This window comes from Microcebus murinus, chromosome 9, assembly GCF_040939455.1.
Source record: "Microcebus murinus isolate Inina chromosome 9, M.murinus_Inina_mat1.0, whole genome shotgun sequence".
NCBI classification, from domain to species: domain Eukaryota; kingdom Metazoa; phylum Chordata; class Mammalia; order Primates; family Cheirogaleidae; genus Microcebus; species Microcebus murinus.
Genome location: NC_134112.1, coordinates 34,984,532 through 35,000,592, shown reverse-complemented (window position 1 = coordinate 35,000,592; position 16,061 = coordinate 34,984,532). Strand labels below are relative to the sequence as shown.

The 16,061-nt window shown below is 31.9% G+C and overlaps 1 protein-coding gene across 1 annotated transcript in view; it reads right to left on the bottom strand.

The window, feature by feature from the left end:
• Window positions 1-445: 445 nt before the first annotated feature.
• The window catches only part of MEOX2 (mesenchyme homeobox 2), a 65,038-nt gene continuing 49,422 nt past the window's right edge, over window positions 446-16,061 (bottom strand). The window contains exon 3 of the mRNA XM_012741973.2: window positions 446-1,837. Coding sequence (XP_012597427.1) covers window positions 1,613-1,837 — 225 coding nt within the window. The 3' untranslated portion in view covers window positions 446-1,612. The remainder of the gene's footprint in view (window positions 1,838-16,061) is intronic.

Here is a 16,061-nt window from a genome sequence, read left to right as displayed (position 1 = left end):
CTGTCAGTAATGTTCATTAGAACTGAAAATTCTGATTAGCTTGTTTAGCTTATATTTCATATCAGAGATTCACTTTAAAAAAACTATTAGATTAACTCACATATACTATACACAACTTTTTAAATGTATGACTATTTTATTTACCTTATTGTGGTGAATGATATTACTTTTTCTCCTATTTTATTTTTGGTTTTAAAGCACATATAGAAATCATTTGATGTATTCTTCCAATTAGAGAAATACCTTACTATGTACCCATTCTTAGATGCTCTTTGATTAGCAGAGGAACTTTTTCTCCTATAGTAAAAAAATTAAGAAATTCAAAGACTGTAATGATTCGTTAATTATGATCATCTGGATTTACACAAGAGCAGATAGATTTCTTTGTTAAGTTTTTATATTAAAATCTATAAAAATTAAGGAAATTACAGTAGAGAGACCAAGATTATTTACAAAGGATCATTTATTAAACATTTTTTTTACAAAATACAAAAATTGTTTTTCTGCATGAATACATCACATATGAAAAAATAATGTGTTTTTACTGCATTTAATTCAGAATTTTGTTTTCTATCAACTTGAGGAATCATTTTGCTTTGCACCTTTTTTTAACACCATTGCCAATTAGGAAGAAACCTTTTCCTTGTTAATTAGATCATATCCATACAGCTAACATTTTATAGAAATAAAATCAGACAATGTCTGTTATACAAAGCTCTTTCTGCAAGGTAACTGATTTGCCTATGATCCTAATTTTTTTCAAGCTATAAGATAAGAAGAATTGAGGAGCTAGGTAAGTTTTATAATAATGTCTTAGCAGCAGTTGATAGTAAATGCAACATAAGATTTGTTTTGTCTGTGGTACAAGAATATGTCCTATCAGACTCTACTGTATTTTTCTCTACTTGAACACAAGTTAGCACACACTGATTGTCTCAGGGATGACAAAATGTATAAAAAACACAAGAAGCTGGTCCTGGTTGTCATCACAAATGCCTATTTTCATCAGCTAATATGAATGCATTGCTAAAATTAGTGAAGACAGGAAAATGACTTAAGGGTAATATATATACAGAGTTAAAATACACTTTTTATCCACTTGAGTGATTTCAGGCACTGTGGCTGTTCAGGATAATATGTTTCATGGTTTATTCTTGATAGCAATTTAATTTTCAGTGCAAGCAAACGCAAATACCTGCCCACTGTCATACACATAACCTCGTACATCTGGAATGTTCGAAGCAAGTTCATCTTCAGCATCTTCACTCTGGAGGCATCTTGAATAAAAGTGTTTCATAGTTTGCTCTTGATAGCAATTTAGCTTTCAGTGCAAGCAAAAGCAAACACATACCTGCTCACTGCCATACGCGGGACCAAACACATCTGGAATATTCAGAGCAAGTTCACCTTCTCCATCTTCACTGTGGAAGCATCTTTAATAAGTGGCACTTAGTGTAAACCCTCTATTAATCATGAAAACCAGACTCGAGATGCCTGAATTCAATAACATTAAAAATCACTGCCATAGTCATCTCTCTGTGTAAACGATGTTTGGGTAAGGCTTGCCATCACATTTCTTTCCTGAGAATGGAGCTGGTCATCTCTGTGTATATCATAAGTGCGCATGCTCTGAGCTGTGGTCACTGTCGTGACTGTCTTCGTTTGCTAGAGAGTCCCCTGTTTGCTGGAGGGTGGCTGCACCAATTCCCGAAAGCTCCGATGGGAGAAGTGTTCCTTTTTTCACATTCACTAGTTCCTTTTCTCGCGCTGCAGCTCCTTGCTGTCCTCCCTTTACCCTCTTCCACTTCATTCGCCTGTTTTGGAACCAGACTTTCACCTTTAACAAAAAAAAAAAAAAAAAAGGAAACAAAACAAAACAAAAGTTAAAATGACATCTTTTCCCCTCATTTTTGTCATCAATGAAAAATAGTTTCATGAAGGGGTACACAAACACACCATGAAGGAGTAAATATAAAAATAAATCAATGCTGAATTTAATCAGGTTGCATGTTCATGACAATAATTTTAAAACTTTCAGAGTTGTCATATAAAGTGCTATAGTCATATTTTATACAATATGATATAAAAAATAGAAATAGACAAGAAAAAACTCTGTCATTTAAGATTGCTCGAAGGTATTTGCCTCTATAAAGAGTTTCTATAAACTGGACCTGACATAATATATTGAGAAAATATGATTGAGGAATGAATGAGATGTGGCTCAGAAGATCATTATTTTATTGTATACCCAATATTGCTATATTAAATACAGAAACAGGGAGAGCTCTCAAATCTCCAGTAGGGATGTTTTCCAGGAAGGCTTCCCGGTATCTCAAAATCTGTGAGCTTCCCTGTGTCTTGAAAGACAAGACAAGGCAAATATGGCCCACAGGATGGGAGACAGAGACAATGAGTGCACTTTGCCCAGAGAAGAGTCCGGTGGTTATAAACAACCTGTTTATGAGAGATGGGATTCCTGCTTTCTCCTGTCTATCTACCTTTAAGTCCACCATAACTAAACAAAGATATATAGAGTCACCATACCTCTTTTGTTTTACCTTTGTTAATTGACAATTACCTCTTAGAACTTAGAAGTTAGCCCCTGAAAGATTTTGTACCTGTTTGTTCACCTAGATAGATTAGAAGCCCCTTGAGAGGACCTTTGACCTTAACCCACTATCTGTATCCCCTAGCAACTGCATTCCCTGATATGCAAATATGTTACCCTGACAACTGGTAATTGATGTCTGTAATTATAAAAACCTGTATGACTCTAACCATATTGCTGGCGTTTATGGAGATACCCCAGTCTCCTAGGTACTGCCCACTGTATTATATCTGATCTTTTTATATATATAAAACTATAAACTATACCTTAGTATCTGTGTATTATTTTATTTCTCTCTGTTGCCTATCAATTTCCTTATCCTCTGTGGCGACTCCTATCTTAGGGACTTGGCTCCATGGGGATAAGTAGCTAATCTTCTCGGGGGCCTGCCTCAAATACTCTCCCCCGCAATAATATCTGTCCTGGTCAAAGTTCCCCTGCTCTGTGTTCTTCTTTGACTTTATATCTAGCTGTCAATTCCTGAGCCAATTTAAAACATGCTCAGGGAGCAACTGATGAAGCTGTATCTGAAAGGCCATTCTGTGCCATTATAAACCATTGCTACTTTCACAAATCTTTATTGGACCATTCCACTTCAGACCAAGTCTATCTTCTTTTGAACTACTCTTTTTACTTTCTGCCTTCAGTTCTTTTATTTTACTTTGCAAATATGTGATCTGATAAAACCCTAAAAGTATGACCATGATCAAAAAATTCTCAACATTTGTTAAATGCTAATATTGAGATTATATACTATGTCATTCACATCAGCTTTGTAGAAATGTTTTCTTTTTCAAAGCTTAATTTAATTTGCCTAATGCATTTAACATATATATAGGTTATAAAACAAAAAAATAACAAACATGCAATAAAAGTCCATTCATTATCAGAACCAGAATAATACCGACATCATTACATCATGTTTAGGAGGAAATCTATTCCTTTCACATTGTGTTTTTCATTATTATATATTCTTGTAAGCTAATGGTTTCTTTTACATTGTATTTCTCTGTCTACCCCACCCAGAATGACCACAAGATTGAATTTTGTGCACCACCCCAAGCTTTTTCTTTTAAAAAAATTAAACAAATAATAGCTTTTTTCATAATATGTGACTCTAAAAGTATAAACTTTAATTTCATTTGTTTGTTGGGCTTATCAAAACGCAATGTTTTTAAACTGTAGGCTTTTTGCCCTATCCATGTTGATTCAAGAAGCTGTATTTATTCATTTTTATTATTGTATAGTAATCCAAATTGTGTGAAGATAGCACTATTTTTCCATTTTACTGTCATGGACACTTGAATTACTTTCTTTTATATATAATGTTGCTATAAACATTCTTGCATTTGTGTTCTGATAAACATGTGACAGAACTTCTCTGGGTATATGACCAGGAGTTGCATCAGTGGGTCATAGGGTATGCAATGTTCATCTTAACTTACTAATACAGAAGAATTGTTCGCCAAAGTTATATCAGTTTAACTCCCGTACCCACTCCAGTGTGTAAGAATTGTAATCTATCCACATCTTTGCCAACATTTAAAGTTACCAATTTTTTTCCGATATAATGACTACAAATGTTCCTATAAATATTCCACGGAGTTCCTATTTTGCATTTCCTGGTTGCAAATGAAGTAAAGCATGTTACAGCTCATTTGTATTTCTTTGTGTGTGTGTGTGTGTGTGTGTGTGAGAGAGAGAGAGAGAGAGAGAGAGAGAGAGAAATGCATCTACATGTCTGGATTGCAATAAGTTCTTTTTTAGTTTAAACTTTTTCTTTATAGACTTTTAAAATATGTTCTGAATGCTAACTTAATACTTTGTAGTCATATGACTGCTACTGTCTTCATTTAATTTATGCTGTTTCTTTTTCCTTTTCTTAGAGTATTTTCTAGTGATCAGAAACTCTTGATATTAATACATTCAAATTTATCAATTGTTTCCTTTATGGCTAGTGCTTCTGTGTCTTTAAGAAATCTTTTCTCTGTTGAGGCCACTAAGATATTCTCCTGTGTCCTCTAAGAGTTTTAAAGTTTGCCTTTCAAACCGAAGTGGTTAATCCATGAAATATTGATTTTAGTATATAGTGTAAAGAAAAGACCTATATTTACTTTATTTCATATGGATAACAAGTTGTCCCAAGCCCATTTATTAAATAGTTCACTCTTTTTTCAGTGATCACTATTTCCACCCTGTCATAAATCATGTTTCCATATACGCATAGATTTATTGCTGTACTCTGTTCTGTTCTTTTATCAATTTTTCTATACCTATGCCCAAACTACATTATCTTAATAATTATAATTTTATAATAAGGCTTTATATCTGCTAGGGATAGTTCTGTGTATTCTTCTACATCAGGAGTATTTTGAATATTCTCTATTTTCATTTTCAGATTGTTATAGAAACAATCTCAATTTCTGTAAATATTCAGTGCTAATAAGAAAGAGAAGAGAAATATATTTAGTTTCCAAAGACATGTTTATAGCAGTGGACTTCAAATCACAATGCTTCATCAAAACTCATATAGTTTCCTCAGATGCTTTCCCAGTGAATTGTTTAAAATGAGGCATCTTTCACCTCTGTGTTTTCACTGGCCTCCTCACTTTTGGGCCATAATTAAATTTGTGTATCATATATTACTCAAACATATATTAACTCATTTGACAATAAAAAATAAGAAAATTTAGTTTTTAAAAAAAGATTGATTGGAAACTAAAGTTGGTGGGTATTCATGTATCATTACTATTTACTAACCTAAATGAGGATCCGTAGTTGCCTTTCATTACATACTTCCTCAGGAATAGGCAGCTATACTGTAGATGCTATTTATGTATTATTTCTAATACTAACAATTTTTCCAGATATTGGTAATATTATTCCTATTTTATAGAGGAGAAAGTTGAGACAAAGGTTAAGTAACTTACCAAAGATTACACAGTTGGAAAAGTGTGCTGGGATTTAAACCTGGGGTTAGGGAGGGAAGTGTTTGGTTCCAGATTCTGGGTTTTTTTTATTTTCTTTTCTTTTTGGTTCCTGTTATATTTTAAACTCTCATTTTTAAAGCATTCAGAATAAAAAGGTAAAGCAAATAAAGTATGTGAACTGCATCCATATGATTACTATCATTCAGGTAATTCTCCTACTTGATATAATTAGGTTTGTAAATATGACACTATTTTCCTGTACTATAATTTAGGTTAATTATACTACTCAGTTTAATTACCTTTTCAAGCTTGACATTGCATGTTGCATTAGATCTATTCCACATGAGGTGAGTTCTACTTTTGGCTTCACTTCTGAGTTTTTGCATGAATTTGAGAAAATTATACTTTTCTCTGCCTCAATTTTCATATTTGTAATATTGGAATAATGAGCCTTTCAACATTCCCTATAGGGATATTTTCTCCATGGACAATTCCAGATGGAAGAAACACATAAGTCGTCATCATCATCATCATTGTCACCAAGAGCTGAAACATTCAGTCAAAGTAATCTTGGTGGAAAAATAAGATAAATAGATTTCTTAAAATCCATGCTTATTTCCTTTTTCTAGGAGAAGGAATACAGTAATTCTATAATATCAGTATAAAAGCTGTTATGGGCAATTTTAAATGAGAAAAATATAAGAATATGGTATTCATTTTAGAAATACTATAGCCTATTTTGTATTGTTTTCTATGTCTACCACATGAAATTTCACTATTTAAATTTTTAAAACAGACTGATAAACTTCGTGGCTGTCAATAGTAGCTATATACGCATACATATAAATAGATATATACACACATAAGTATATATGCACATAAATGCATATATGTATGTGTGAAAGCATTTTATGATATATAGTGATTATAATGACTTACATATTATTTTCTTTAAATGTTAGATTACATATGTTAATGATGAGACAAAAACAGCAACAAACGCATAATGAACATATAAAAATGAGAAGAACACAGAACTCCAAAAGTCAATATGTCCAGATGTATTTTTGAATATGTTATAAAATACTGGGGTGAACTGGAATACATGCAGGAAGGTTTTTGGAGAAAAACATGTTTTTATTATCACAGTATTAGCAAAAAATTCTGAAATCTACAAAAGTAACTCCAGATTATAAGTTAATATTGTCATTACAATAATAACACTGCAGTCAATTTATTAAAAAATGAAACTTTTTAAATTTAATTTAATATCACTTCAACAAACCAGCTTCATTGGATGGAATGGGGAAAAAAAAAAAACTTTTCTTTCTGTTTTTGTTTTTAAGATAGTTAAATATTATTCCCAATGCCTGACACTTTATTTTTTAAAGTATTCTAATTATTTTCAGTAAGATCTACAAGCATGTTGCATATAATAAGATGCATTTATAAACTTTGTAGAGTGTAAATAATTTCACATTTGCTTGGTGACTAAGATTATTTATTTATTCATTCATTCATACATTTAAAAATATTTCTGAATGTCCAGTAAATCACTGGTATTGCGTTAGATCAAAGACGGGAGGGATTGGAGTGAAGAATGCACAAACTATTAAAACATAGTCCCTGTCCGTAAGGCATTCACAGACAAGAAAAGGGAGACGTGTAAATAAAAAATACTTGTAAATAGCAGATACAGATATACTGGCTGTCTATGAGGCTTTCAGCATATACTGAGATGTGTTAAGAGTTAGCTTCTTATTTTACAGAATATCCTTACATTGTTTGGTGTTCTCATTGCTGTCTTTGATAATCCTCTATTAAGAGACTCTGCCAGTGGCCCATGACATGGCATAGAACTAACTCTCCCCCTACTCTCAGTGCCCCATGCTGCTATGCCCCACGCAGTTACCACAGCAAATGATTTCTTTCCCTCTGGGAATCTCATGCGCTTGCTGTTGCCTGTGTCCTGTGTATATTCTGAATTTTTTATCCTAGTAACCTAGGGTAGAACCCTAGGTTCCAGGAAATTGGATCATCACATATTTTGCATGCAATCAAAACAAATATGCCCTATCTTTGAGCATGATAAATAAATTTGAACTTTTATTATTTTATTTTGGCTTCAAGTCAACTATATTTTCTGATTTACTTTTTTGAAAAGTACTGGATAAATGAAGAGGGTAGTTTTTTTTTTTTTCTTTTTCCAAACTTGTACTGAAGCTAAGACTCCATATAAACTGTGTTGTGTTATGCAGTATGGTTAACAACTCAGATAAAATTAAATCCTTTATCACAAGAATCCGAATAATGAAAAATGCTCTTATTCATGAAATCAAAGTAATATGAAATAAGCCTTAAATACTTTTAATATCTCTGCATGCAGCTAATCTTTTTAATAAACTCATCATAATAAAAATAAAATATATAATAGCCTGTTGTAGCAGTATTTCATGTTTATAACGCTCAGTTATAAATGTTACTCTTCAGAACATCTTCTGCATATGAAAAAGTCTCACTTTTTTCCCCGTAGTCAACAGAGTATTTAGTATTTATATTGTCTGGATGATCAAGATACTTTTAAATAAATAGAAAAATATTTATTTCCATCTTGACTCTTTTTACTGAAGAAAGCAGCTAAGACAATTTTTCTGTGATTGTGGATTAGATGTATTTGTATTATGAACTTTGAATTATATAATAATAATATTTTGTTAATAAAATAAAATTAAAAGAACTAACATTTAATAAACCTTTAATAAAAACTTTTAATAACCTTTGATAAAAATACTGTAAAGGAGAATCATACTGTAAAGCCAAATACTGTAAAGCCAAAATACTGTAAAGCCAAATCAAAATAATCATGCTGTTTGATAAATATCCCGTTCAAGTCTTTATTTAACTTATTTAGTCATTTACTTTACAGCCTTTCTTGCATAAGGCTGTTCACAATACTTGTCTTTTTAGGTTTCACGATAGTCGCGAAAGAACACAAATGAAATATGATCTGTATTTTCACACAATTTCCTAAAATGCCTAGAGACAAATAGGTTAGAAAGTTGAATCTATATAATGACAGAGCCTGTATTTATATAATACCATAAATATCTGTCTTCTAAAGAAACAAACAACTATAACACCAAACATCTGGATGAAAACTGGAAATTTCAGTGACATGGCCAGATGTCTCTAAACATCTGGAATCTGTAGATTTAATATTCCAACTGTTTCCATTTTTATCTGGGCACATGAAATACTGTAGACACTGTCTAACAAATATTTATTCACATATTTAAGATGTGAAAACATGCAAAGAATAGTTGTACAAATACAATTTTCAGATTTAATCATATCCCTAAGTGATTAAATTTAGTCTTGGAAGTTGATCTAGGAAACCCAATGTGAATAGGCCCTACCAAGACTCACCCAAGTAATACAGTGGCAAAGTCAGTAGTTGAATTGAAGAATTAGAACAAAGAATGGTTTAAGTTAAGGATAAAAAACGGGAAAAAGAAAGATTCTGTTCTCTCTCTGCCTGGATAGATAGTTTATATCTGATTAACAAAAAGGAATTCTTCAGCCATTTCCAAAAAGCTTATTGGAGCCATTAATTTACTCTGCTGTTTTACAGCACTGTATTGGTTTGTTGGGAGGTGCTTGTGTGTGAGTTGGAGGGTGTGAGGAGTGGGGACATGTTTCATGATTAAGGACTGAATTTCTGTTTACAGGGTTGACTTTCCCCTTTATCTTCTATTTTAACACAATGTTTGTGATCAGGGAATCATTTTTCTACCTCTCTAATTTTTAATTCTGAAGCTTGCATTTTTTTAAGACTGATGAATCAGGCTCATTAATTTAATCATGAAAATTACTATTTCATATGATTTTAAATACACATTAGCTATTGTCAGCCATGGACAAATAACATATTAAACAAGAATTAACTCTTTTGGGGGAAAACAAATGAAATTCCCCATAACAAATTTTAATCCTATGAACACGATTACAAGCCAACCTTATGCGCCTCATTTTTATTTCCAAAACTGAACCCGAAGTAACTAGTCATGTGATGAGCATAGTTGTTAGCGGACTGATTCCTTCTAATTTGGCCTTTTAGAAATGTCATAGTAGAAGTAAATGCTAATAATTATCCATTTTTCTGTCATATCTGATGAAATTCCACTCAAATGGTCTATTTCATTAACATTAATTAACAGTGAAAATCTACTACTTCTAATTTTATTTGTAATACAAGATAAAAAAAAAAGTACACATTTAGTTATTTTAAGTGAAATATTGTTTACCTAAATTACATCATGAGTAAATGACTTCTGCAAATTTAGTAAAAACATCAGAACTAAATTAGGCACTTTTCTCTTTTATTTCCTTATAAAATTCCTGAATAGCAATACTTGAAGACATGAAATTTATACATTTTGAGCCACTACTTGGTACCTATCTGGTACAAACTACTGAGACCAATTAGAATGATGGCCTTTGTTCTCGACATTTTGCCTACTATCTGGGCTGATGTTTAATAATAATTAGGAACATATTATCATCAATATATACTATTTTGACTAAGAGCTTCTACTCAAATTCTCTAAACACTAAGTAAAACCTAACATATATAAATATTTAGTTGTTCCCATTTTGGTAAGTAAAGAACAGTAATATATTGAAAATTTACTATGATTCAATCTAATTAAATTAATATTCTGATTGGTTTGATTGTTTATTAATATTAAACTAGTATTCTGATTGTTTCTTGCTTAAGTTCCTTATCAGATTTTTTGTAAGCCTTCAGTACCTTGGTCATTCCATTTATTAGATTTAGAGACTTTTCTCTTGGATCCAATATTATTATAAGTACTTAAAAAGACAACTATTACTATTGTATGGATATACACTGATCTACAAAAAATAGTCACTAATTTCAATAACTGGAAAAATTTCAGAAATTAAAAAATATATATCAATCATAAAAAAATTAAAAGTGATAAAGGGATTTGAAGTTCAAAGTCTATTCTAAATTTAATACATCTCTGAGTTTTGTCATGAGGAGTCATAGGAATATGAAGACCAATTGGTACAAAGTCCTTTATAGCTGTAGTGTCTAGAAATTGTTAGTTCTCATAGGCATAGGTTTATTATATTATAGATATCATAGAATATATGCATATACTATTCTATATACATATATAGACCATAGAAAATTTGCTAAAATTGATGTCAATACAAAACTAGCACTCACTTCTCAAAATTTCCAAATGCTTCTCAGTTTTAGAATTCCTTTAAATTACATGAAAAAATTACATATATTCAAGGAAGTGTAGAAAGGAGTACATGGAGTGGTCTTTCACAGAATTTTCTTTCTTTAGCAATACACTTTAGGTGAGAATCCTGTGAGACAATGTATAGTATGTTTCAAAATGTTATTGCTGATTTTTTGATTAAATATATATTAATATATTTGGTGCCTTATTGAAAAAATGGGAAATAAAATATAGCAAATTCTTAGACTAATGAGAAGCATTATCCTTTTTCTTTTATTATAACAATCTGATGAATGTTTGCAGTAGGAATAAGTAGAGCAAATTTCAATAACATTTCTAAAGTAAAGGCTCATTTTTCTTGTATATGTACACACACATCCAGACATATATGTATATATACACACACACACAGAGATATGTATGTGTGTATATAAATAGAGATGCATCTATATATCTCTTTGTCTTTACCTATACGTCTATTTATCTATCTGTATAAAGAAAGAGAGAGATAACAACATTTTAAAAGAAATACATTATATGTTCTCCAGGCCAGTTCAATAAAGGTAGGGACTTATTTTTTGGAGGTTTCTTTCTTTTACATTATTTAAAATTCGAACATTTACATTTTATAAATGGTTAGGGATCAATCAGTTGCTTATATCTCAGTCTTTTACTTTCCATAGATAATATTTCTGAAAATTAATTTAAGAGAGAATTAAAACATTAATCTCCTCTGCATGGATCTTGCTTTATCATTGATCTTTTTTAAATTATTGGAACCTAAGGTAGTTTTGAGTCTAACATTTAGAGCTCACCACACATTGCCAATATGTATTGCTTTATTAAAAAACAGCATTTTCAGAAATATCTCTTTTCAATTCAAACTAAGATCCCCTACTATTAACATTACCACCATCAATTCCTCCATCTTATGCTACCTCTATGTTTCTGGTTGGAGTCAAATCATGTTTAATCTTTCAAAATAGCTGGCACACCATAAGTTAAGCAAATCAGAGATCTTACTATTACTCTAGGTGACTGGGAAATACTGCTCTAAAGAAGTGAAGAAATATTTCAAGATCACTAGCTACACAGGCAGTCTTGGATTAACTTGAACAGACAATATGTTTGGTCATGGAGACATAAGTTATTAGCTAAATAACTAAGTGTGTTCACATAAATGTATAGAAGTAAACCTGTGAAGCAGAAAGATTGTGTAAAAATGTCGAGCATAAGAAGAAAAAAAAAAAACCTCTTTATTTGGCACACAAAAAATTATCCTTAATAGTCATCCAAAGAATTGATGGCTACTTTGAAAAATACTTGGCATTGGGCCATGCAATGATTTATGAATAACAAACAAAACATAATCCCTCTCATTTCCACTAATGGCATATGATCCAACTAGGTGGGATTTTCCATTTATCTTGGCAGAGGTGTCATGAATTGAGTCTGTTTATTCCGGTAATCTTAGTTAGTTTACAAGTCTGCAGCTTTGCAACTTTGATTAGCTCTGTGAAAAAGATTTTGTGAAGTGAAAGGATCTCCCATTCTTTCTATATTTGGCAGCCTTAACTCTATAAAAATGTCCATTTTACCAATCCTTTTATACTGTCATGCAGCTGCTTTCTGTCACCTTCCAACTGAGGGATATTAAAAATCTGGTGGGAGCTTTCTCCAAGTTTATCTGAATGGAAGAAAAAGCCAGCAAAAGCTTGTCCAACTTAAAAATACCTTAGGACAAGAGGGTCTTAAGACTGACTGGCTCTTCAAAATATTCTTAAAAAGGTGACCCTGCTGATTGAAGATGATTAGCTGCTAATTTTGAAAGATATATGAGAACGTGTTGCAAACTGGAAGCTTAAAGTGAGAAACTGGAAGATTACTGGAATGATCTATAACTGTTCCTCAAAACAGCATTATATAATTAAAATATCTGAAGTTCAACTTTTTCCTAGGGTCTCCATTTTTATTTAACATAAAATAATTTTTTTTAGTAATTATGTGCTAACATGGAATTACTTTGCAGAATGAGCCTCTTTCTTTCTTCCTCGTCTTTGACCAGATGAATTTCAGAGAGAATTATAGACCATTCTTCAGGTAGGAATTTGAAAATTTAAGTACTGAGAGTTATTTAAGGATTTAACATAACTTATGCTTTTCTGAAAGGAAAACTAATCATTATTGCAAATCTTTATAAGGAAATATATGTAGCCCATCATAAAATTTGTGTTAGGCATTATGATCAGTGATATAAATAAGATTGGGGTAGCTACAAATAACAAATCAGTTGTAGGCATACATATTTTATAGGTGAACATGTAAAATGCCCAGCTGAATGCAAGTCTAAGACTAGTTAATTATAAAATAAATTTTATTTAGGATAATGTCATTTTTCTAAAACAATTCTGCTATAGACCTATATGATTTAATATTTGTTGTTTTTTTTCTTTACATGATATATGTATGAGTTCTATCTCTGCATCTGAATCTCAAAAGGCTTTGGCAAAGTTAAGAAAAAATATTTAAGATTTAGTGAATTCTGTTAAATCTAAAGAAAACATAGAACAATATGAAGTTAGATATAACATTCTGTGGCGTATATATTTACATTATTTTCCTAGAATCTCATGCTATTTTAAAGTATGGAAAAGATAAGTGTTGAAGAATGGAAATGAAAAGAGTGCATATCTATAATTAGAATATTTTACATGTAAAAATTCTAAAAAAAAGGTGTTATTTTAAAATATGTAGGGTCAAGATATAGATTACATAGATAAGCATTTATTACGTTAATGCAAAATTAAGGGAATGGAATGAATAGCTGTGCTATGGGTTAAATATTTGGGTCCCTTCAAAATTCCTATGTTAAAATCCTACCCTTAGGGGCTGTGGTCCCCAACCCCCACGCCACAGCATGGTACCTATTGGTGGCCTGTTAGGAAAACAGGGTGACCATCACCGCCTGAGCTCTGCCTCCCCCCCAACACACATACACCGTTAATGGAAAAATTGTCTTCCATGAAACTAATTCCTAGTGCCAAAAGGGTTTGGGATCACTGCTCAACGGGATGGTATTAAGAAGTGGAGCTTTTGAAAAGTGATAAGATCATAAGGTAAGATCTCTTATTATTGGGAGTAGTGCCTTGACAAAAGAGACCCTACAGAGCTAGCTAACTTCTTCAACCATGTGAGGGTAGAGTAAGAAGATGGAAGTCTATGTGCCAGTGCCTTCATCTTGGACTTGCCATCTTCCAAGACTGTAAGAAATCTATTTCTGTTGTTCATAAGCTACCCAGTTTATGGTGTTTATTATAGCAGCCCCAGTGGACTAAGAAAAGATATATTCCAATTTAAAGACAAATGGAGTAAAAACTATGAAGAATTTAACTCTCTGTCAATAACTTTAAAAGCCCAAACTCTAGAAATAAAATTGAAAATACTGCACTGGAATTTTGAAGGAGTATGCCTTATGACCTTCAAGAATAGCAAAATTGATGATTGGGAGTATATATAACATTTTTTCTGATAAATTCAGCACAATAAAATTCTGCTCAGAAAATAAAAATTTAAGATACTTAAGTATTTGATTCCTAATTCTTTGTGTGCAGATGCTTAATTCAAGATACTTAATTTAAGATATTATATATGTGCAAATTGTTAGATTAAAATTAATGCTTAGCATAACGAAAAACATTCTCCCATACAACCCTGTCATCCCTGTCTTATGACATTCAACAGTCATCACAATTGTTAATACTTGTTCAATTTTTACCTCTTCTGTGAGTTCTAGCAGTTACTTGTCTAGCCTGTTTTGACAAGATTTGATTTTATTTCCAGCATGTAGCTCAACAAATATTTGTGTTACAAAATAATTAATTCAGCATGCCTTGCATAGCAAAGATTTTTCCCTTCTGGGTGATAGTTGCATTTTATGGTTTATGCTAAAAATTTTTTCATATCCATTATGACATATAAATCTGAGTATAAGAAAGAGCAGGTAGTTTTATCCATTATATGCCTTGGGGATATTGCTATTTTCCTAAGAATATACAATTCCCATTGGCAAATCTTGGACTTTTATTCAGATTTTTTTCATAACAATTCAATCTTTTCTGACTAACCCATAGTGGCCCTCTAAAGATTTAGTTTTGATTGGAAATTTAAGTTACACACACATACATCTCCTTTTATATTAACTTGCAAAACTGCAAATAGAGATTTATGGAATAAAAATAATCTTGTGCACAGTATCAAATTTTCAATTCTTTGATAACCTAATGATCACTGAAAGTTCTTGTTGTTGTTGTTGTTATTTTATTCCCCTGTGATGCTGTGCTTAGATTATTTCAGGAATGACTTCTAATGAGGTTGTCTCCTCCTACATTGACACTAAGCTTGGTCATAAGACTTGCTTTGGACAATGGGACATTAGTATATATGGCGTAAGAGACTTGAAAAACCCTTGCACACTGGACTTTTCTCTCTCAATGCTCTTGGGAACCTTTCTACTACCACTTAAGGAATACCAGGTTAGCCTACAAGAAGATGACAGCACATGTAGCAGCAACTAGCTGCCCAAGCTGAGGCCCAACCAGCTCTTAGCCAACCCACCAGTTGACTGCAGCTCCATGAGGGATCTACGTAAGGCCAACAGTAGAACTGTCCAACTAAGCTCAGTCCAAATCTCTCACCTATAAAATTGTGAGCAAATAAAACATTGGTTATTGTTTGAAGCCACTAAGATTTGGAGTGGTTTGTTATACAGCAAATGCTAACTAAAAAAAAAATTTTTTTAAAGATCTTAAAAAACTGTTGAAATAGTGTGTGTGTATGTGTGTGTGTGCGTGTATAAAATTTTGCATGTAATTTTTTCTCAAACATGTCAAGCCAGTTAGAAGGAAAAAAAAAGCCAAAATAACTTCAAAATTTCCAAATCAGATTTACAAAACATCTTCAGAAATGAAATTATTTTTAAACAAAAGTGAAATCTCTGGTTTTATGACCAAGTGGTAACAGATAACCATAAACCATGCCCAGACTAGCAAGTACAGAACCGTGACTTTGCTCTTGGCTGAGAGCACAGTACTGCATCTTATCATTTCTACAGATTGGAAATAAACCCCATTTTCTTATTTACTTTATGTATTATATAAATATGGTTGCATTTCCTGCAGTTCACTATCTCCATATAACAACATTAATGTGTCCTCCCCCATACACGCACACACACACACATCATTTTTT